This window comes from Gossypium hirsutum, chromosome D11, assembly GCF_007990345.1.
Source record: "Gossypium hirsutum isolate 1008001.06 chromosome D11, Gossypium_hirsutum_v2.1, whole genome shotgun sequence".
NCBI lineage: Eukaryota > Viridiplantae > Streptophyta > Magnoliopsida > Malvales > Malvaceae > Gossypium > Gossypium hirsutum.
In genome coordinates this window covers 70,842,929-70,867,944 of record NC_053447.1, presented here as the reverse complement: position 1 = coordinate 70,867,944, position 25,016 = coordinate 70,842,929, and the positions used below count along the sequence as shown (strand labels likewise).

General features: G+C 34.0%; 1 protein-coding gene across 5 annotated transcripts; it reads left to right on the top strand.

Annotated features, from left to right (window-relative positions):
• The first annotated feature begins 995 nt into the window (after positions 1 to 995).
• LOC107925911 (putative disease resistance RPP13-like protein 1) lies at positions 996 to 24,290 on the top strand. 5 transcript variants are annotated; one of them, XM_041105155.1, is made up of 3 exons: positions 996 to 2,105; positions 20,184 to 23,605; positions 23,760 to 24,290. In XM_041105155.1, the coding sequence occupies exons 1-3, from the start codon at positions 1,293 to 1,295 to the stop codon at positions 23,764 to 23,766; spliced, it is 4,242 nt and encodes a 1,413-aa protein (XP_040961089.1). In that variant the 5' UTR covers positions 996 to 1,292; the 3' UTR covers positions 23,767 to 24,290. The 5 variants fall into 5 exon arrangements, 1 of the variants encoding a protein (XP_040961089.1); XR_005920836.1 differs by lacking the exons at positions 20,184 to 23,605; positions 23,760 to 24,290 and adding exons at positions 5,764 to 5,837; positions 6,028 to 6,319 and having other exon boundaries at positions 1,035 to 5,530; XR_005920838.1 differs by lacking the exons at positions 20,184 to 23,605; positions 23,760 to 24,290 and adding exons at positions 5,764 to 5,837; positions 5,990 to 6,319 and having other exon boundaries at positions 1,035 to 5,530.
• Positions 24,291 to 25,016: the final 726 nt, after the last annotated feature.

The following is a 25,016-nucleotide window of genomic DNA, read 5'->3' as shown; positions in this document are numbered from 1 at the left end:
AAAAAAAGTAAAAGTTCTCAAGAATAAATGATCCTATTTGACCACGGTATATTGTTAGCATCAAGAAATAAAATAATCATGAATCTCGAGTAATTGACTAAATCGCCAAAGTTACTAAAGTGGTAATAAATCCTATCAGTTAAATAGGCCCATAGAAAGTTCATCTATTCCCGATCTCCAGTAAAAATAATAATGCATCAAATAGTAAGTCCATTCATTTTAGAATTGCAGACACTTTAACCTATTTTGATCAAATAAAAGAAAGACATAATAATTTATTCGAGTTTTTAACTTTAAAAAATCATTTTAATTCTCTATTTAGATTTTTATTTTTTAGCACTTAAATTTGCAACTTTTTTTTAACTTTACTAACGTTACATACATGTGGATATTATATTATTACTTAATTAATTTTTTAAAATTAAAAAAAAATTATTTTTAAAAATTAAAATTTATTGTTAAAAAATATAAAAAAAATTTTAAAATTTTAAAATTTAAGGGTTAAAATTATTTTTTATGCAAATTAGGAATGATCATTATGCCTAAAAGAAAAGCTTTACATATAACTGCGGGGACGGAAAAAATGGGAGGGTGTAATAATTTCATGGACTCGGACCTCTTTAATTTCCACTTTCATTGTCTTTTCCCATCAACAACCACTTGGGAGGGTGCAATAATTTCATGGACTGGGACCTCTTTAATTTCCACTTTCATTGTCTTTTCCCAGCAACAACTACTTGGGGTCCATCTTCTTTATCATAATCCAATGCCTCCTCATGGGCCGGGTGGCCTGGCCCGGCTCGATAGTCCGCCTAAAATATGGACTTGGGCAAAATATAACATAATATAAAATATTTTAAACTTAAAAACGGGTCAAGTCGTGCTTGAACTTTAACTCGTAATACTAACTTAATTAAAAACTTAAAAATAATAGTATAAATAGTAAAATAGTAAGTGAACTAACAATATAACTACAATCAGTCTTGAATTTCAGTAGGGATTTGATTCAGTGAATTAGACCACGAATTTACAAATCTATATATGCTAAATACTGTAAATATTTGTGATTAAAAAATTTACCGTACTGGTGTTTGCTTCTTTATCTGTACTCAGTGACTTCCAACTCATTGCCAAATTGTCTGAATTCTTATATGCTTCAAGGATATTGTGCCAATTTCTTCAACTTTCTCTAATTGTGCAGATTCCATTTCCCTTTCTTTCTTTTTTGTTCCCTGACTTTCCATTTTGGCTTTGTTCATTTCTCTCTTCATCTTCTTTCTCATAATTCCACCATGTCTGTCATTGGAGAGGCTGCTCTTTCTGGGTTCCTGGACCTGTTGGTGGGCAAATCGCTCGACTCTGCACTCAAATTTGTTGCTAATCACAACCAACTCCACCAGCAGCTCAAGCAGTGGCAGTCCATATTGCCTGATATCCAAGCAGTGTTGGACGATGCAGAGGAGAAGCAGATCAAGAACATGGGTGTGAAGAAATGGTTGGAGGATCTCCAGGACTTGGCTTACGATGCGGATGACATCTTGGATGAGTTCGCTTATGAAGAGTTACGTCTCAAGCTCAAGAAATCGCAAGCTCAAGCCAGCACTAGCAAGGTACGGAAACTCATTCCTACCTGCTGTACCAGTAGTAATTTCACTCCCACTTCTTTCCTGTTTAAGAATTCCATGATTCCAAAGGTGAAAGAGATCACTGCTAGACTGAATAGTTTGACTACTCGAAGAAGTAGTTTGGGGTTGAGTGACTTCTTGTCTCAAGCTCCAACCTCCAAGGGAAAGCAACCCAGGCTGCAACCAACTTCCGTACTGGATGGAGTTGTGGAGTATATTGGTAGACAGAAGGAGAAGACAGAAATGTTTGAGTTGCTCAAAGGTAATAACTCCAATGGAGTTTCAGTCCTTTCCATCGTGGGCATGGGAGGGATGGGTAAAACAACTCTTGCTCAGCTTGTTTACAATGACGCCACCATCAACGAGTCTTTTGATCTCAAGGCCTGGGTATGCGTTTCTGATAATTTTGATGCAATTGCAATAACAAAGGCAATTTTACAGTCCATCACTTCTGAGTCATGTGATTACAGTAACTTGGATTTACTTCAAGTTAAGTTGAAGGAGAAGTTGTCTGGGAAAAGATTCTTGCTTGTTTTAGATGACATTTGGAACGAGAATTATAATGATTGGACCATCTTTCGGTCTCCGTTTGGAGCAGGGACCCATATCATTGTAACCACTCGTCTTCAAATTGTTTCATCTATTGTGGATCCGCTCAAAGCTTTTCATTTGGATAAACTATCGGATGATGATTGTTTATCCATATTTACACAGCATGCATTAAAAGCAAGAAATTTCGATAGAGATCTCCAGTTTAAAGAAATTGGAGAGAAAATTGTTAGAAGGTGCAGTGGCTTACCTTTGGCTGCAAAAGCCATCGGAAGCTTGCTACGCACAGTTAAAGATTGTGCAGGATGGGAAAGAATATATGAGAGTGAGATATGGAACTTACCAGAAGAGCAGTGTGGCATAATTCCAGCTTTGCGATTAAGCTACCATCATCTTCCGTCATACTTGAAACGATGTTTTGCATATTGCTCCATACTTCCTAAAGATTATGAATTTGGGGAAGAAGAAATAATCTTGTTATGGAGAGCAGAAGGTCTCTTGCAACAAAAAGCTATGCCTCAAATTAAAGATCTCGGAAATCAATATTTTCAAGATCTAGTGTCCAGGTCATTTTTTCAGACATCCAGTAAAGGTAAGTCCCGATTCGTAATGCATGACCTTATCAATGATTTAGCTCAAGTAGTTGCAGGGGAAATATGCTCAAAATTAGAGGGTGATCAGAAATGGAAGTTCTCAAATCGCACTCGACATTCTTCTTATATTGCTGGAACATATGACACAGTGAAGAAGTTTGAAGCATTTGATCAAGTGAATTCTTTACGTACTTTTTTACCTTTAATGTTTTCTAGTGATTCTTGGTCTATTGGTGATCGGGGGCCTTTTTTAACTAATGTTGTTTTGGTTGATTTGTTACCAAGACTTGGCTACTTAAGGATGCTTTCTTTGAGTGGGTATTGGATCACTGAGTTGCCTGATGTTTTTGAAAATTTAAAACATCTTCGCTACTTAAATTTTTCCAACACCCATATCAAATGTTTACCTGATTCTTTGTGCACTCTTTACCATTTGGAAACTTTATTATTAAGAAGGTGTTACAGGCTTCAAAGGTTACCTTCAAAGATGGAAAATCTTGTCAACTTGCATTATCTTGATATCAGAGGTGCGAACTCAATAGAAAGGATTCCTTTTAGAATTGATAAGCTAACGAATCTTCAAAGGTTATCTGATTTTATCATAGCGGAAGGTGATGGTTGTCATATTAGATATTTGAAATATTTGTCAAACCTCGAAGGTGATTTCCGTCTTTCTGGGTTGGAGAATGTTAATGGTGAAGATGCAGGGGAAAGCAAGTTATATGAGAAGCAGGGGATTCGTCGATTGGTATTGCATTGGAGTGAAAAGGCTTCAAGGAATAAAGAAGTTGAAGAAAGGGTGTTGGACACTCTTTGTCCTCCAAAAAAGCTTGAGCATCTCGTCATTGAGAATTATGGTGGTGCAAAATTCTCTACTTGGATTGCAGATTCTTCCTTCAAAAATATGTTGTCATTGGAGCTTCGCAACTGTAAAAATTGCAAATCTCTACCATCGATTGGAAGGCTGTTGTTGTTAAAAGATCTTTCAATTAGTGGTTTGGATCAAGTACACAAGATTGGTGCTGAGTTGTTTGGAGAAAATCAATCAAATGCTTTTGCATCATTAGAGTCTCTGCGTTTTGACATTATGCTGAATTGGGAGGAGTGGGACCTATGTGAAGATGATGAGCAAGTATCGAAATTCCCCAGCCTTCGTTTTCTTTCAATCAGAGAATGTCCTCTATTGCTGGGAAGGTTGCCAACCATCCTTCAATCCTTGCAGACACTTGAAATCTATGAGTGTAAGAGACTGGTAGTTTCAATTTCAAGTTTTCCCTTGCTGTGTGAATTAAGGGTTGAAGGGTGTGAAGAATTGGTTGATGAAGGTTCTTTGTCTGTACAGAAGGTTACCTCCTTGAAAGATGTGTCTGTTTCAAATATTTCAAATTTTAATATTTCAGCAGAGAGGATAATGTTGAGATTTGCAAACTCCGAAACATTCAAGATCTCTGGTTGGAAGGAGCTGGGATCTTTATCGCAAATTGGGTTAAGATTAATCGGGCATCGTTTCATCGAGATTTCGATTTGTCCGCAATTGGTCTCTTTGGAAACAGAGGAGGAGAGATTGCAACTTGACAAGATTCCAGGTGTTGAATCTCTGTATATAAGTTTTTGTGAAAGGCTCAATAGACTACCACAAGCCTTACGTGCTTTCCCATTCATTAGAAGAATACAACTTGAAAACTGTCCAGGCTTGGTTTGTTTTGAAGAGAGTAACTTTCCTCCTGCTTTAAAAGAGCTGAGGATTGGGAATTGCGTGAATTTGCAATATTTGGTTGATGAAAAAGAAAATAATAATAAGAGTATGAGTAGCAACACTTATCTTCTTGAGCGCTTGGAAATAATCAACTGTCCATCTCTAAAATGGTTATCATCAAGGGGCGATATATGCAATCGGCTTCAACGTCTCGATATTTTCCTTTGTTCAAAGCTAGGTAGGTTATTTTTAAACGCCAAGTTACCCGTAATGCTTAAACAGCTATTTATTCAGGTTTGTCCAGTGTTGGAATGCATAGCCCAAGACTTCCTTGAAACCACTGATCTCGAAAGCATTGTCATTCATGGTGCTGAAAAAATTAAATCATTACCCCGGGGATTAGACAAGCTCAGCCATCTTCAGGAGATTAAATTATCTAGGTGTCCAAATCTGATTTCATTTGAAGAAAGTGGGTTGCCCACCACAAATCTCAGAGTTCTCTCAATTGGGGGTTGTGAAAATTTTAGAGCCCTTAGCAAATGCATCAACAACTTCACCTCCCTTCGAGAATTAAAGGTGTCTTATTGTTCGGCTGACATATCCTTTCCAGAAGAGGGTTTCCCTACCAACCTCACATCACTTGAAATCTCAAAAGCACCCAAAATTTATACATCAATTGTTGAATGGGGATTTTACAGACTCACCTCTCTTCAAAAACTCGACATCAGCGGTGAAGGATGCTCACGTGTGGTGTCATTTCCAGAAGAAGCGATAGGAATGATGCTGCCTCCTTCTCTCACATCTATTTTCATTGGAAGTTTTGAGAATTTGGAACTCATGTGCTCCAAGGGCTTACAACACCTAACCTCTCTTCAACAATTGAGCATCTATGATTGTCCTAAGCTCGCCTCTCTTCCAGAAAAAGATATGCTTCTCTCGCTTGAGCATCTATCTATTCAGCATTGCCCGTTGCTAGAAGAAGGGTGCAGTAGGAGTAAAGGACGAGAGTGGTCCAAGATTTCCCACATACCTTATGTTCAAATTGATAAGAATACAGTCATCCCGAGGTATTGAAATTTATATATTTATAAATTTGGTATCAATTTATATACAGTCATCCAAGATTTCCCACATCTCGAGCAAAATCTGGTATCAATTTCTCCACACTCAAACCACAGGTGTGAAACGCATTTTAAACATTTATAAATTTCATAGCTTTATTTTTTATATATCTGATTGTCCTCATTAACAACATGATGACAGAAATGAGTCTTATATATTTTGTATTCAATTTTTGCAGGCATTGAAGGCTAAATTGGCGAAAAATAGTGAACTTCAACTCATCTGCTTCAGCTTATTTGATTTAGTAAAGTGGTTAGTCAATTCTCTGCCACATTTATTCAGCAAATTGAATATTCTGTTTTCATTTGCATCTTCTAATTTCTAAGCTATTTTGGTATATGAGAATGGGATTTTAGTTAAAAATATTTGACATTTCGTAGTACTATTAACCAATGGTTTTTCAGAAGAACAAGTCTTTTACGTGATAGTTTGATGCTTCCAGGATTAATGGAGGGATACAGTACACGTTACAACATGGCATTAGAGAGCAAAATATTTAACACATGTAAGACAATAGAGTTTCCAAAATATTTTGTTCTGTCCAATCTCAAAGATGTCCATCTTAGTTTTCCGAATTTCTCAGACCATGAATCCATTCAAAGTTTGTGGATAGTTATTGGCAAGGTTTTTTATTTTTATGATGTAATTCCATTGTAACCTCCAATTTTTAGTAGTGAATTTCGTTTTTGGTCCTGCCCGTGGATGTAGGGAATATTCCCGAACCACGTATATTATTGTGTTCACTTTCTCTACTTTCCTTTTTGTGTTTCGAATTTCTTATTCTTTTTCTCAATCCAAAACAAAAATTTATTAATAAAACAACCACAATCAATGCATAGCAAATCATAAAATTTCAGATGGCCATATATATCTCAATAGTTGCACTCAAAGATCAGCACAGATAAAAAGCATCAAAGCAAAATATTCAAAGAAAACAAAGCATCAAACATTATAGTCACCCACAATACTAACTCAACATGCTTTAACCCATTTCTTTGCAAATAACTATGCCACATGGTTGTTTTCAAGGTAGCCATTATCACATTGGTGGAAGCACCACTTTTCTATGACAACTGATTTGTATTGGTACTAGTCTATTTTATGTATCATTTCGAATATATCGATATTTTTAAAAATATTTAATATATTTATATAAATAAATATATAAATATCAAATAAATTATTATAAATAAAATTTTTAATATAAAACTATTCATGAATTATATAAAAAACTCATCATTCAATAAATGGTAAACTATTAAAATAGTCATTTTTGTTTGCCTCAAGTTACATTTTAGTCACTTATGTTTGAAATGTTACGTTTTAGTCACTTACATTATTGTATTGTAATATTTTAGTCACTAAGCCATTAATTTCCGTTAACACTGTAACAGTAAGCTGATGTGGCACTTTAAATCATCATTTCAAATGAAAATTTTAGGTTAAATTATAAAATTGGTCTCTATATTTTTTCATTTCGAACAATTTAATTCTTTTATTTTATGTTCTTTTAACTTTCCTTTTTTTCCCTTTATTTTCCATTCTTTTTTTCTTTTCCCTCTGTTTTCCTCCCTTCTCCATTTCTTTTAATGTTGTTTTTTTTTTATATTTTTCATTTGTTAAAACTAGTCCCTATACTTTTATTTTTTTGAACAATTTAATTTTTTTTATTTCTTTATTTGTTAAAGCAAATTATCTTTGATTACATACTCTATGTGTAAACCCAAAGACCGTTTTTTATCATTGCAAGATGAATAAAATCGATCTTATTGAATTAATCAATACCGATTCTTTTTCAATATATAATAGAACACCAAGCTAAATTCTACCAAAGACATTAATTTGTTTACCAAATCGGTGCCGAAAACTAGAAATCAAGTTAACTCTAGTGGGATCAGAAGTGTTAACCAGTATCATGAGAATCTTCATTGAAATATCAGGTCCAAGCAATTCTATAAAATCACCATAATAATCCATTTTTGGATCCTTTGTATAGCATCAACAATAAGTTTAAAATATCAAAAACTCCAATTCACAATTGTTTACAACAAGCAAAAAAAGATTTAAAAAAATCTTTATTCTAGGTTTTCATTGAAGATCAATACAAAATTATTACTCTAAGTTGAAAATATATTAAAAACTAATCAAAAGGAAGATTAAACAGAACGTACAAGAAATACCCAATACCAAAATAAAAGTATAGAGATTAGTTTTAACAAATGAAAAATATAGAAAAACTATGTTAAAAGAAACAGAGAAGGAGGAAAATAGAGGGAGAAACAGAAGAGAATAGAAAATAAAGAAAAAAAGGAAAGTTAAAAATTTTGTATTGATCTTCAATGAAAATCCAAAATAAAGATTTTTAATTTTTTTTTGCTTATTATAGACAATTGTGAATAAAAATAAAAAGGAAAAAAATTAAATTGTTCAAAAAAATTAAAGTATAGGGACTAGTTTTAACAAATGAAAAAAATAAAAAATTTAAGTTAAAAAAATAGAAAAGGGAGGAAAATAGAGGGAGAAACAAAAGAGAATGGAAAATGAGGAAAAAAAGGAAGTTAAAAAACAAAAAAGAAAAAATTAAATTGCTCAAAATGAAAAATATAGGGATCAATTGTATAATTTAACCTAAAATTTTTATTTAAAATGATGATTTAACATGCCACGCCAGCTTACCGTTATACTGTTAATGGCAATTAACGGCTAAGTGACTAAAATGTTACAATACGATAACGTAAGTGACTAAAATGTAACCTGAGGTAAACAAAAATGACTATTTTAGTAGTTTACCCTTCAATAAATTCAAAATTAAGAAGAAAAAAAGAAATCGAAGGATGAGGGTGTTTTTTCAATAAAAAAGGCTGAAGGGTGAGTGAAGATTTTTCTATGATAACGAGGTGAGTGGGGTTTTTTTATTATATTTTAATTGTTATATTTTAAATGAAAAAGTATGCTTCAAAAAAAAATTTAAATGTTAAACTTTACTTTCTAATGTAATATTTTTTTATTGGTCAATACATTTCAATTAAATATTTAGTCTAATAGAAAATAGTTAAAAGTTTTATATTTTTTAACATTATCCATGTAGTAGCAGGTGTACCATGTTCCGGCCAATGCGAACGGTACAAACCAAAATTTTTATTAGTATGGAAAGGGTGTTGCTTGTTGCGCTATAACAGTAGAACAGCGGCACCGGCCGGTACGACTAAAACCATGGTTTATTTTATTATTTGAATACAATAAAATAAAGAGGTTATTATTATTATTTTAGCCATGAATTTAAAAAACATGTGTTATATGTCCTCGTGAAATACTTGTGTTCAACGTCTCAGGAGTGGCCTAAATTTGAATCACTCTAGTCGTGTTGTTAGGGCTTTACCCTCATATTATAATTCACAAAAAAAAATCAATATTCACTAACAAAAATTGTTAAAACACATTAATAATATATAAATAATTAAAAACCACTTTTTATATTTAAAAAAAGAAACCCAAAGCAAAGATAAAATCCATTTTGAGTTGAAATGCCAAAAACAGCAGAGTAAGAAGGTAGAGAATTTAAGATAAATAGAAAAAAAAAACTAAAGGTATAATAAATAGAGTTTCCATAGTTGGATAATTGGTAGATATAGTATCAAATCTGTCACCTTTCAAGATTTCACCCTAATTTTGGTCACATATTTTCTTTTTCCATATCATTTTCCATTTCCATTTAAGAAAACAATTGTTATATATAAACATTACTTACTTATTTTCTTTTCTCCTAAAAAAAGAATCCTTTTACAATCCCCTAAATTTTTTGCCTTATTTTCTTTGATCTGTTTGTTGTTATAAAAACCTTTGGTTTTTTTCAAAATTTAAGAAAAAAAATATCTGGGGTTTATCTTTTCTTTTAAAAATTTCCGGGAAAAGTAAAGGAAAGAAGAAAATTTTCAGATGGGTAGAGGGAAAATTGAAATAAAAAAGATTGAAAATTTGAATAGCAGGCAAGTAACGTTTTCATGTTGGAGAATAAAACGTGAGAAAGATAGAATAATATGTAAGAAAGTTGCTCTCTTATTAATGAATTCTAAATGAGTAAAAAACAAAGAATAAATGCCTATATTTATAGGCTTACATGAAAACTAACTTAAGATAAAAATAGCTAACAAATTATTTAGTCAAACTAGAAAATCTGAAACTACCAAGATACTACCAAGATTTTCTAAACATCCCACCAATATTATTTTGAATTATTCTCAACACTCCCCCTTAATTCAAAGTTGCAGACACCAAGTAAACTTCTAAAATAGCAAAACTTCTCTTTTGATAATGCTTTTGTTAACATATCTGCCAGCTGCTCTTCAGTGTTGCAATATTCCAAAGATATCTCCTCTTTTGCTACCAAATCTCGAATGAAATGATAACGAATATCTATGTGCTTTGTTCTACTATGAAATGTTGGATTCTTTGTCATAGAGATAGTGGATTTGTTGTCACAAAATATGGTAGTTGCACATTTCTGTTCTTGTTGGAGATCGGTTAACATTCTCCTTAGCCAAATGGCTTGACAAGCTGTTGCAGTTGCTGCTACATATTCAGCCTCTGAGGTTGACAATGCTGTTGTAGCTTGCTTCTTAGAACTCCATGTGATCACCCCAGAACCTAGAGTAAAAACAAATGCTGATACACTTCTTCTATCATCTAGAGAACTTGCCCAATCACTGTCTGTGAACCCACACAATCTGAAATCTAAAGTTTTTGAGTACCATATGCCATACTCCGAAGTTCCAGCAATGTATCGCAAGACTCGTTTTGCTGCTCCATAATGAACCTTTGAAGGTTGCTGCATAAACCTGGAAATAACACCAACAGGAAATGCAATATCGGGTCTAGTGTGAGTCAAATAGATTAAACCTCCAACCAAGCTTCTAAACCTCCTTGCATCTACCATTTCTTCTCCATCCTCTTGCTGCAATTTTTCATTGATATTCATGGGTGTAGCTGCAGGCTTGCAATTAAGCATACTAAATTTACTGAGAAGATCCTTGGCATATTTCCTTTGTGAGATAAAAATTCCATCATCAGCTTGATGAATTTCAAGACCGAGGAAATAATGCAATAAACCCATATCGGACATCTCAAATTCATTCATCATTTGAGACTTAAATTCATCAACAAGTAAGTTAGAGGAACTAGTATAAATGATATCATCAACGTAAAGACAAACAATGATGAAATCATTTTTACCTTCCTTTTTCACGTACAAGGTGGGCTCGTTCTCACTTCTCATGTACCCTTTCTTCTGAAAATACCCATCGATCTTGTTGTACCATGCTCGAGGGGCCTGCTTCAATCCGTACAACGCCTTTTTCAGCTTGTAAACTTTTGTTTCATTTCCCTTCTCTATGAAACCTTCTGGTTGTGTTACGTAAACTTCCTCTTGTAGATCTCCATTGAGGAACGCTGATTTGACATCAAACTGGTAAACAGGCCATTGCAATTGTGCAGCTATTGCTAGAACAAGCCTCACCGTTTCGAACCGAGCTACTGGAGAGAAAGTTTCTTTGAAATCAATACCATATTGCTGTGCATAACCTTTCGCTACAAGACGAGCTTTGTGCTTTTGAATGCTTCCATCTGCACCGAATTTTGTCTTGAACACCCACTTCAAACCAATTGCATTTTTATCTTCCGGCAAGTCGACCATCTCCCAAGTTCTATTCTTTTCGATGGATTGTATCTCCTCCATCATTGCCTTTTTCCATTCTTCCTTATCAGCAGCTTCTTCATAATACTGAGGATCTGAAACGGCTTGGGCAAATTGGCAGGATGCATAAGTGTCATCAGCATATTTCAGATTTGGCTTTTTGACCCTTGTTGATCTCCTTAGTGGAATTGGCTCGTCAGAAGATTCTTCAAGTGTTGTAGATATTGCTGGTGCAGGCTCCTCCTTTTTATCTATAGAATCTTTGATGGGAAAAGAAATCTCCTGTTGTACCTGTTCTACACTCATATCCCAGCTTGCATTTTCATCAAACACTACATCTCTTCTACTTGTAAATTTTCCACTGTGAGGGTTATACAATCTATATGCTTTGGATTGAGTACAATAACCAATGAAAATGCATTTTTCAGACTTTTCATCAAGCTTTTTACGAGCATGAGAATTTAATAAAGCGTATGCAACACACCCAAAAATTCTTAAATGACTTACATTAGGTTTCCTACCACACCAAGCTTCATATGGAGTTTTATTCATGACAGCCCTTGTTGGTGAGAGATTCAGTAGATAGACAGATGTTGCCACAGCTTCCGCCCAAAACTGATTTGAGAGTCCCTTCGCTTGTAACATGCTTCTTGCCATCTCCAAAACAGTTCGGTTCTTCCGCTCAGCGACACCGTTCTGCTCAGGAGTGTAAGGAATTGTTAACTCCCTATGGATGCCACTGTCCTCACAAAACATATTAAACTCTTTGGACATGAACTCTCCACCTCGATCTGTGCGAAGAACTTTGATATGGCAGCCACTTTGATTCTCCACCATAACCTTGAATTTCTGGAACTTTTCAAAAGTTTCTGACTTGTTTTCCAAAAAATACACCCAGCTCATGCGACTATAATCATCAGTAAACAGCAAGAAGTAACGGCTCCCACCCAAGGACTCGGTTTGCATAGGACCACATAGATCAGCATGAATTAATTCTAAACATCCAGTAGCTCTCCATGCTTTTCCAACAGGAAATGGCTTCCTAGTTTGCTTTCCATAAATGCACCCCTCACATAAATCAAGAGAGACAATTTTCGGTAGTCCAAGAACCATACCTTTATCACTCAGTAATTTCAGGCATTTAATATTGAGATGACCATACCTCAAATGCCATAGCTTCGAGTCATCCTTTGTACTTGCAGCAAGAACAAAGTTCTCCATGTTTGAAACATCCAACGGAAACATCTTGTTTGGTGTCATGTTGACATGGACTCGTTTGCCTGATTTTTTATTTTTGATGATACATGCACCATCATCAAATACGACAGCATATCCACCAGCCATTAGTTGTCCAACACTCAATAAATTGTATCCTAAATCAGGAACAAACTGAACATTGTCCAACATTTTTCCTTCTCCATGGCTATTAACGATTTCCACAGTGCTTTTTCCTTCAACTTGCATCTCCCTTTTGTTTCCAAGTTGCACCTTTAGCTTTTGTGACTCGTCGAGCTCCTTGAATAAGGATTTGGTACCCGTCATGTGATTCGAACAACCGCTGTCCACAAACCACCAATCACTTGACTTATGGTTAGTATCATACAAGCCATAAAAAGCTTGTTTTCTTCCTCACTTTCTGATGTAAAATTCATTTTTTGATCTTTATACCAACAATCAGCTTTTACATGCCCATATCTATTGCAATGGTAACATTGAATGCCATTTTTTGTGTTACCTTGCTCATTCGATTGCCTTTGTCCATCATACCTTCCTTTGCCTCTGCTTCTGCCATAGCCACCGCTATGACCTCTACGAAATCCTCTTCTTCCTCGTCCTCTATTTGTTGAACGGTTATTGTCACCTTTCACTTGAAATGCCTTCTCTTCACTATTCTCTTCACTCCTTTCTGCTGATCTATTGATTCTCGCCTCATGAGATTGAAGAGATCCCATCAGTTCATCAACGGAAAGAACTGACAGATCTTTGGACTCTTCTATAGCAGCCACAACATGATCAAATTTTGTCGTTAAGCTTCGCAAGACTTTTGCTACAATTGTCTCGTCTGAAATTTTCTCACCATAGGAGCGCAATTGACCGACTATTGTCCTTGTTCGTGACAAAAAATCAGCAATTGATTCACCATTCTTCATCATTAAGGTCTCAAAATCACGTCGTAGTGATTGTAATTTCACTACTATGACTCTTGAATCACCTTGATATTCTTTCTGCAAGATTGACCATGCTTCATTCGATGTGGTTGCTGCTGCAATTCGAGAGAAAATAGAGTCATGAACTGCTTGCTGGATAATGAACAATGCCTTAGCATCATTTTTCCTGACTTCTTTCAACCTCCTATCTTCTTCTTCATCAGGTTCAAGTATGTCAACGAACCCGTACTCCACCAAGTCCCATGGCTCTTGCGATTTGAGCAATGTCCTCACCTTGATGCTCCACCACTCATATTTCTCACCATTGAAAATGGGTATGAGTGGTTGAGAGGAAGAAAAACCAGCTGATGCCATTCCAAAAACACTCACTCTTTTCTCTCGTGTTTCCCAAAGACCCTAATGGACCCAAACCTCACTTTCACTCAATTGCCTAAAGGATCCAACCTGGCTCCGATGCCAAAGTTGTTGGAGAATAAAACATGAGAAAGATAGAATAATATGTAGGAAAGTTGCTCTCTTATTAATGAATTCTGAATGAGTAAAAAACAAAGAATAAATGCCTATATTTATAGGCTTACATGAAAACTAACTTAAGATAAAAATAGCTAACAAATTATTTAGTCAAACTAGAAAATCTGAAACTACCAAGATACTACCAAGATTTTCTAAACATCCCACCAATATTATTTTGAATTATTCTCAACATTTCAAAGAGGCAAAATGGGTTGTTGAAGAAAGCTAAAGAATTGTCCATTTCATGTGATGCAGAGGTTGGGGTTATTATTTTTTCAAGCACCGGCAAGGTCTATCAATGGTCCAGCACTAGGTATATAATATAGTATTATACTTATATATATATATATATTATAGATGATTTTTAATAATCGAAATTTGGGTTTTTTTTTCAATTTTTAATTTTAGCAATATTTTTTGTAAGCATGAAAGTAAGTTGACCTATAATTTGATTGATTTTCATTATTTTTCTTTTCTTAATAATTGGCTATCCTCTCAATATTGAATTCCTCTCAATATTGAATTAATATAAAGTAGTTTAAGTTTCGTTTCAGTTGAAATTTCATTGTGTTTTGATTTGTTTTAGTTAATATCAGCTTATATGAGTGTATATTAGTTTGCAACAGTCTATAAAACTTATATATATTTATTTTCTTGGATGATTATTTTTTTTTAAACATAAAAGTAAGTTGAGTTGTAATTTGATTGATTTCCATTAAGGTGAGAAAATAGAAACGACCATTATTTAGAGTAACTAACGGGTAGTTTACCTTTAAAATATCAAACATAGATTAGTCACATAAAAATCACATCCTACCCTAATCTTAAAAATGCATCAAGTTTAACATAAGCATATAAGAATCTTTCAACTTTCAAGCATCAACAAGCAAGACACGATCACGCAAGAATCTGTGCACCACACAGTGTTAATCCTAATTTTCAAGTTGGATCGCCTACAAACTTATTGAGCGAGAATTCATTCAACAATTAACAAGCACAAACCCAAAGACAAAACATAAAACTCACAAACAAATGTCGTCTTCATCAATCAGCCTCAAAATCATCCTAATATAGGATTGTCTTCTTCCTCAGTTGGCCTCAAAATCATCCTTCATTGATCATCTATTCCAACAAATTCTTAAGAAGCACTTTTGGACTCTCTATTTGTCATCTTCTTTTTATAACATATTCAACAATATCTTTAATGTACTAGAATTCAAGCCTAGCAAATAAACCAAAAAAAAGAAAGTTAAATATATAAGAAAATGAAAAAGAAACTATATAATTGCTTGTCGAATTTTCCTCCTATATGCCACCCAATTAATTTACAGACTTCAACAAAGGCAGTTTTCCATCGCTTCACTTCATCAACAGGCCTCTTTGATTCATGGTCATCAAAGTATGTCTTGATACTCCCACTAAGATGCTGAACCTCCGAGGGATCAACATGGTAAAAGATGGGAAGAACAATATGTCCTTGAGTGCGCTTGCGGTCCACAATGTCAGAGAGTTCGGCTAGGCATGATTTTGAAGAAGCATAGTGTACAGAAACTGGATTAAACAGTCAGTTTAATTACCCATTGCAGTGCTGCATCATATGAATGGGATCCTTAAACAGTCAGTTTCGTTTAGTGTGGTTTTCATGGGTTCATATTGCAGTGGACTGAATGTATAAATCAACAGGATTAAACCTGAAATTATAGGAAGAATATAAGGTGACAGAATAGTTAGTTTTTAGTGAATAAGTCACTGATTACCAATTCCAATATTTCAATCCAGAAACAGAGTTCATCCTGGTTGGTTGTAATTTAATTAAAGCCCCTCATTTTCTACCACAGACAAGTTTTCCTTTTTAATTATGTCCACTTTTAGGGGTAAAGGACGAGAGTGGTCCAAGATTTCCCACATACCTTATGTTGTATCACAGGTATGAAACCGTTTTAAACATTGGCTGTTTTAGTTCCACGTATCTGACTGTCCTCAGGAACAAGATGATAATAGCAATCAATCGTATATATTTTGTATTCAATTTTGCAGGCACTAAAAGCTATATTCAACTGATTTGCTATAGCTTAATTCTCTGCAACATTTATTCAGCAAATTGAATGCTCTGTTTTCATCTGCATCTTCTAATTTCTAAGCTTCTTGATAATGGGATATTTTAGACCATAGTTGTGTTAAAATTTTAAAATTGAAATTATTATAGTATCAAAATTTATATAATTATATTATACTTTACATTTGTACGATTTACACTAACCGTGTAATCAAGTCAAAGCTTAACTTGAATAACAAATTTCACTTTTAAAAGCTTGAGCTTGATTTGAGATAAAGCTTGAATAACAAAATTAAAATTGGACTTATAATTCAAGCTTGAATTGAAAACTTTTGATTCAAAATAAAATAATAATAATAAACTCTATAAGTTTGTGAATTCATGTAATTGAACTTAAAATTTGACTGGTTGTTGCCTTTGACGTTCTCTTAAGAAATCAGAGGTTTAGAAAATTAGAATCACGACTTGAGGCGTGAATATCATTATCCTTGAAGGCTTTTCTAAAGAGCCGACCAATTAAACACTCAATTGAGATTGTAGGAGGAAGGTTTTTCTAAAGAGAATACAGAAGAAATTTAGATGAGAACGTGAAAGCTAATGAGTAACTTTGAAAACTGCCATGCATTGTATTTATAGGGATTTCATTGGCTTAATATAGCAAAGGTAAGTTGATTGAATTAGCTAAAACTAGTTTGAAAATAGTTCAATGAATTTGGACTTAATTAAAAATAGCTTCAATCGATTAAATTATATTTAGCATGATTAAATATAGGTGTTACAAGTTCACTTTTCTTTGACTCTCAAAACTTCAATAAAAAATAAGGCCAAAAACAAAAAGGCTTGAATGGGCACGAGTCTACTCTGTCAATTTGATTCTTATTAAGTTCAAAGAAGTATAATGACTTAATAAATAATGACTCAGATCTTTTTTTAGCAATGTGAGATGTTTGTAGTTCTTTGAGATACATGAAAACTTCCAATAATTTCCCACATATTTCAAAGATTTAATTTATAATTTTAAGTGAGTGTTTCAATATATTGAATAATCATATTGTCATTTGTACTGCGAACGAGAATTTTTAACAAATGAGACATGATTTACTTAAATAATTGATGAAATAAGTTTTTGAACTAATTATTTAATTTCCAAATTAACTTTCACACTTATCACATTATATTTATGATTCATTCTTCAATGCGATTGTGTGCTAATAGGTCATGCACGTGCCTAGTTTTTATGAGTGCTTTAACGATTGCCAAAGATCTCATAGAAGCGGCCTCACTACACACTCATATAGGCCAACCCATTAAGTGTATACTACATAGCAATACACCACCTATAAAAGATATGGATGATATTAAAAGTTTTTACTCATCCTCACCATCCGTGTAGTTATTTGTTTAAGTACTATTTACATCAACCACTTAATTGGACACACCAATATATTTTTTGGTAGATCGAATACGACAATTGATAGTATTGATTCTTTATTAAAACCAAAGCAATGATCTCATTTGGTGCCAAAACAATTGTATGAGACGATAATATTTATCTTCTAAACCAGAGAAATAACAAATATTGAAATGAAGGTTTTAAAGTACAAATCTTACGACTCTCTCCCAAATTGACTCTCGACTTAAAGCTAGATGGGAAGTTTAATTACTCATGAAATTAAGCATACTCGTATAAAGGGTTAAACAAAAATTAAATAAAAGAAAGGAAAAAAAATAGGGGAGGGTGGCGTGGCGGCACAATATCGTGCAAGAGAAAGTAAGAACAGAATCAGAAACAGAGAAGAAAAGAAAGCAATTGAATTGCTGTCCCTTTTAGAATATATATAAAACTCAAAATGCCTAATCCTACTTAAATTCTTTAATCTAATCCAATATTAAAGTGTTATCTAAAAAGATATCAAAAAATAAAATACTAGAAAATTAAAATATTATCCTAATCAAAAATTAAAAGTACTCTCTTTTTTTTCCGAACCTATATGATGGCTTGATGATAAAGGGTGTTTACTATTCCAGATGTGGTTTAAGTTTGAGTCACGTTAGTCGTGTTTGTTGTTCAGGTTTTGCCATGTTATTGTACCAAAAACAAAGATAGATCATGACCCAAAACTTTTACAACAACTTGCATTTTCGACTCTTTTTTACTTTCTAAGTTTGCCTTTTGCACCTAATCAAAAAATCAAATAATAAATCTAAAATTAATTATATCTCGTTAAAGAATTTATCAAATTCAAGCACAATAAACATGTAAATTGAGCCTATTATCAAATATACTTTTCTGTATTATAATTAGTTAAACACACTTTCACATAAAAATGTTTTCTCATAATTAACTAATATAAAAATGTTTCCCAATAAAAAATTAATTTCTTGACTTTAGCAGAAAAAATGCAAGCTTAATAACTATAATTAAGGATTTAATTTATGATCCTATCATATATTATAAAAAAATTATGTAAAAATATAATTACAAGAGAGAGAAAAAATAAAGATTGGTGACAGATTTAAAAATTAAGTTAATTTGAATACATATAATTACAAGATAATTATTTATACTATGATAAAATGTCTTATTAAATTTGGTACATCAAATCCACCAACACAAACTCAATTGGTAAAAGCATGAAAAATCTAATGTTATTATTTTGTTAAATATAGAGATGATTACATCATTTCAACATTTCTTATAAATTCATTTTCTCAATTAAAACTATTTCTTTGTTTTTTTTTTCTCAAAAACTAAACTACTCAGTATTATTCACTAATTGCTAATTATTAGAAAAAAAAATCTATCCATCTTTTTTAAAATATTATTATTTCTCAAAAATATAAAATTTATATATAATATATTATATTTTTACATGTGTGACAATTTCTAATTACTAATTATGCGCTTTTCACAAGCTTTTCTTTTGTAGATAGACTCATTCTAAATAAGCTTAAAATATGAAAGGATTTAGATAAAAAGAATGAGTTTTGAAATATAAGTTTAGACAAAAAAAAATTTAAGCTTGTTTAAAATGAGCTATGTTTGGACTCCAAAATTAAAATGGCTAAGCCAAACTCATTTTCTACTTTATCATATATGTATAGAATGTAATTTATATAAAATTAAATTAAATATATAATATTATAATGTAATATTAAAAAATATATTTAAATTTTAATAAAAAAATTCACCAACAAAGTAAAAGAAAATATTCAATTAAAAATAATGTACATTTTAAAAAGAATTAAAATGGGATGAAATTTTGGAAATTACAAATATGGGCATTGGAGAGGCTTCCAATATCATTGGCTTCTTCATTTCTCTCTTCTGCTTCCTTCTCATAATTTCACCATGTCTGTCATTGGAGAGGCTGCTCTGTCTGTGTTTCTGGAGCTGTTGGGGGGCAAGTTGCTCGACTCTGCGCTCAACTTCGTTGCTGATCATAAGCAACTCCGTCCACAGCTCAAGCAGTGGCAGTCCATATTGCCCGATATCCAAGCAGTGTTGGACGATGCAGAGGAGAAGCAGATCAAGAACGAGGGCGTGAAGAAATGGTTGGAGGATCTCCAGGACTTGGCTTACGATGTGGATGACATCTTGGATGAGTTCGCTTATGAAGAGTTACGTCTCAAGCTCAACAAATCGCAAGCTCAAGGCAGCACTAGCAAGGTACGGAAACTCATTCCTACCTGCTATACCAGTAGTAATTTCACTCCCACTTCTTTCCTGTTTAAGAATTCCATGATTCCCAAGGTGAAAGAGATCACTGCTAGACTGAATAGTTTGACTACTCGAAGAAGTAGTTTGGGGTTGAGTGAGATCTTGTCTCAAGCTCCAACCTCCAACCTCCAAGGGAAAGCAACCTAGGCTGCAACCAACTTCCGTACCGGATGGAGTTGTGGAGTACGTTGGCAGACACAAGGAGAAGACAGAAATGATTGAGTTTCTCAAAGGTGATAACTCCAACGGAGTTTCAGTCCTTTCCATTGTCGGCATGGGAGGGATGGGTAAAACAACTCTTGCTCAGCTTGTTTACAATGATGCCACCATCAACCAGTCTTTTCACCACAAGGCCTGGGTATGCGTCTCTGATAATTTTGACGCAGTTAATATAACCAGGACAATTTTAAAATCCATCGATCCTGACTCTCGTGACGAGAATGACTTGAATTTACTTCAAGTTAAGTTGAAGGAGAAGTTGTCTGGGAAAAGATTCTTGCTTGTTTTAGATGACATTTGGAACGAGAATTATGATGATTGGACCATCTTACGGTCTCCGTTTGGAACAGGGACCCATATCATTGTAACCACTTGTCTTCAAATTGTTTCATCTATTGTGGATCCGCTCAAAGCTTTTCATTTGGATAAACTATCGGATGATGATTGTTTATCCATATTTACACAGCATGCATTAAAAACAAGAAATTTCGATGAACATCTCCAGCTTAAAGAAATTGGAGAGAAAATTGTTAGAAGGTGCAATGGCTTACCTTTGGCTGCAAAAGCCATTGGAAGCTTGCTTCGCACGGTTAAGTATCATGGAAAATGGGAAAGAATATATGAGAGTGAGATATGGAACTTACCAGAAGAGCAGTGTGGCATAATTCCAGCTTTGCGATTAAGCTACCATCATCTTCCGTCATACTTGAAACGATGTTTTGCATATTGCTCCATACTTCCAAAAGATTATGAATTTGAGGAAGAAGAAATTATCTTGTTATGGAGAGCAGAAGGTCTCTTGCAACAAAAAGCTATGCCTCAAATTAAAGATCTCGGAAATCAATATTTTCAAGATCTAGTGTCCAGGTCATTTTTTCAGACATCCGGTAAAGATAAGTCCCGATTCGTAATGCATGACCTTATCAATGATTTAGCTCAAGTAGTTGCAGGGGAAATATGCTCAAAATTAGAGGGTGATAAGAAATGGAAGTTCTCAAATCGCACTCGACATTCTTCTTATATTGTCAGTGGTTATGACACAGTGAAGAAGTTTGAAGCATTTGATCAAGTGAATTCTTTACGTACTTTTTTACCCTTAATATTTTCTAGTGATTATCATCGGGGGCCTTTTTTAACTAATGTTGTTTTGGTTGATTTGTTACCAAGACTTGGCTGCTTAAGGATGCTTTCTTTGAGTGGGTATAAAATCACTGAGTTGCCTGATGTTTTTGAAAATTTAAAACATCTTCGCTACTTAAATTTTTCTGGCACCCATATCAAATGCCTACCTGATTCTTTGTGCACTCTTTATCATTTGGAAACTTTATTATTAAGATGGTGTCACTGGCTTCAAAGGTTACCTTCAAAGATGGGAAATCTTGTCAACTTGCATTATCTTGATATCAGAGGTGCCTACTTAATAGAAAGGATTCCTTTTAGAATTGATAAGCTAACGAATCTTCAAAGGTTATCTGATTTTATCATAGCGGAAGGTGATGGTTGTCATATTAGATATTTGAAATATTTGTCAAACCTCGAAGGTGATTTCCGTCTTTCTGGGTTGGAGAATGTTAATGGTGAAGATGCAGGGGAAGCCAAGTTAAATGAGAAGCAGGGGATTCATCGATTGGTATTGCATTGGAGTGAAAAGTTTAAAAAGGCTTCAAGGAATAAAGAAGTTGAAGAATGGGTGTTGGACTCTCTTCGTCCTCCAAAAAAACTTGAGCAACTCGTCATTCAGAATTATGGTGGTGCAAAATTCTCTACTTGGATTGCAGATCCTTCCTTCAAAAATATGTTGTCATTGGAGCTTAGCAATTGTAAAAATTGCAAATCTCTACCATCTATTGGAAGGTTGTTGTTGTTAAAAGATCTTTCAATTAGGGGTTTGGATCAAGTACACAAGATTGGTGCTGAGTTGTTTGGAGAAAATCAATCAAATGTTTTTGCATCATTAGAGTCTCTGCGATTTGGCAATATGCTGAATTGGGAGGAGTGGGACCTATGTGAAGATGATGAGCAAGTATCGAAATTCCCCAGCCTTCGTTTTCTTTCAATCAGAGAATGTCCTCTATTGCTGGGAAGGTTGCCAACCTTCCTTCAATCCTTGCAGACACTTGAAATCTATGAGTGTCAGAGACTGGTAGTTTCAATTTCAAGTTTTCCCTTGCTGTGTGAATTTAGGGTTGAAGGGTGTGAAGAATTGGTGGATGAAGGTTCTTTGTCTGTACAGAAGGTTACCTCCTTGAAAGCTGTGTCTGTTTCAAATATTTCAAATTTTAACATTTCAGCAGAGAGGGCAATGTTGAGATTTGCAAACTCTGAAACATTCAAGATCTCTGGTTGGAAGGAGTTGGGATCTTTATCGCAAAATGGGTTAAGCATAGTTGGGCATCGTTTCATCACGATTTGGAATTGTCCGCAATTGGTCTCTTTGGAAACAAAGGAGGAGATATTGCAACTTGACAAGATTCCAGGTGTTGAATCTCTGGAAATAGCTAATTGTGAAAGGCTCAATAGACTACCAGAAGCCTTACATGCTTTCCCATTGATTACAAGAATACAACTTCGAAAATGTCCAGGCTTGGTTTGTTTTGCAGAGAGTAACTTTCCTCATGCTTTAAAAGAGCTGAGGATTGGGGATTGCGTGAATTTGCAATATTTGGTTGATGAAAAAGAAAATAATAATAAGAGTATGAGTAGCAACACTTGTCTTCTTGAGCGCTTGAAAATAAGCAACTGTCCATCTCTAATATGGTTATCATCAAGGGGCGATATATGCAATCGGCTTCAACATCTCGAAATTGAAAGTTGTTCAAAGCTAAGTAGGTTATTTTTAAACGCCAAGTTACCCGTAATGCTTAAACAGCTATTTATTGGGGAGTGTCCAGTGTTGGAATCCATAGCCCAAGACATCCTTGAAACCATTGATCTCGAAAGCATTGGCATTCGTGGTGCTGAAAAAATTAAATCATTACCGCGGGGATTAGACAAGCTCAGCCATCTTCAGGATATTAAATTATCTAGGTGTCCAAATCTGGTTTCATTTGAAGAAAGTGGGTTGCCCACCACAAATCTCAGAGTTTTCGCAATTGAGAATTGTGAAAATTTTAGAGCCCTTCCCAAGTGCATCAACAACTTCACCTCCCTTCGAGAATTATCGGTGTGGGAGTGTTCGGCTGACATATCCTTTCCAGAAGAGGGTTTCCCTACCAACCTCACATCACTTGAAATCACAAACGCACCCAAAATTTATACATCACTTGTTGAATGGGGATTTAACAGACTCACATCTCTTCAAAAACTCAACATCAGCGGTGAAGGATGCTCACGTGTGGTGTCATTTCCAGAAGAAACGATAGGAATGATGCTGCCTCCTTCTCTCACCGATATCAGCATCCAGAGATTTGAAAATTTGGAATTCATGTGCTCCAAGGGCTTACAGCACCTCACCTCTCTTCAACAATTGGGCATCTATGATTGTCCTAAGCTCGCCTCTCTTCCAGAAAAAGATGTGCTTCTCTCGCTTGAGCGTCTTGATATTCAGCGTTGCCCGTCGCTAGAAGAAGGGTGCAGTAGGGGTAAAGGACGAGAGTGGTCCAAGATTTCCCACATACCTTATGTTCAAATTGATAAGAATATAGTCATCCCGAGGTATTGAAATTTAAGCAGCAAAATCTGGTATCGATTTCTCCACACTCAAACCACAGATGTGGAACGCATTTCAAACATTTATATATCTGATTGTCCTCATGAACAACATGATAACAGAAAAGAGTCTTATATATTTTGTATTCAATTTTTGCAGGCATTGAAGGCTAAATTGGCGAAAAATAGTGAACTTCAACTCATCTGCTTCAGCTTATTTGATTTAATAAAGCGGTTAGTCAATTCTCTGCAACATTTATTCAGCAAATTGAATGTTCTGTTTTCATTTGCATCTTCTAATTTCGAAGCTATTTTGGTATATGAGAATGGGATTTTTTAGTTAAAAATATTTGACATTTCGTAGTACTATTAACCAATGGTTTTTCAGAAGAACAAATCTTTTACGTCTTTTACGTGATAGTTTGATCCTTCCAGGATTAATGGAGGGATACAGTACACGTTACAACATGGCATTAGAGAGCTCAATTTAACACATGTAAGACAACAGAGTTCCCAAAATATTGTTCTGTCCAATCTCAAAGATGTCCATCTTAGTTTTCCGAATTTCTCAGACCATGAACCCATTCAAAGTTTGTGGATAATTATTGGCGAGGTATTTTATTTTACGATGTAATCCCATTGTAATCTCCAATTTTTAGTAGTGAATCTCATTTTTAGTTCTGTCCGTGGATGTAGGGAATATTTCCGAACCACGTATATTATTGTGTTCACTTTTTCTACTTTCTTTTTTATGTTTCTAATTTCTTATTTTTTTTCTCAATCCAAAACATAAGTTTATTAATAAAACAACCACAATCAATGGATAGCAAATCATAAAAATTCAGATAGCCATATATATCTCAATGGTTACACTCAAAGATCAGCACAGACCAAAAGCATCAAAGCAAAATATTCAAAGAAAACAAAGCATCAAAGATTATAGCCACCCACAATACTAACTCAACATGCTTTAACCCATTTCTTTGCAAATAACCATGCCACATAGTTGCTTTCAAGGTAGCCACATTGGTGGAAGCACCACTTTTCTATGAGAACTGGTATGTATTGGTACTAGTCTATTTTATATGCTATTTTAAATTTATTGATATTTTTTAAAATGTTTAATATATTTATATAAATAAATATACAAATATCAAATAAATTATTATAAATAAATTTCTAATAAAAATATTCATCAATTATATAAAATATAGATTAATAAACTCCACAAGTAAAAACTCATCATTCAATAAATTCAAAATTAAGACTGAAAAAAAGAAATCGAAGGATGAGGGGGTTTTTCAATAAAAAAAAGCTGAAGGGTGAGTGAAGATTTTTCTTTGATAACGAGGTGAGTGGGTTTTTTATTATATTTTAATTTTTATATTTTAAATGAAAAAGTATGCTCCAAAAAAAA

Bases quoted from the DNA above. Each gene is read 5' to 3' on its own strand.
- LOC107925911 (XM_041105155.1), top strand. From the start codon at position 1,293: ATGTCTGTCATTGGAGAGGCTGCTCTTTCTGGGTTCCTGGACCTGTTG. The intron at 2,106-20,183 runs TTACTTCAAGTT...AATGACTTGAAT, and splicing joins GTGATTACAGTAACTTGGAT to TTACTTCAAGTTAAGTTGAA.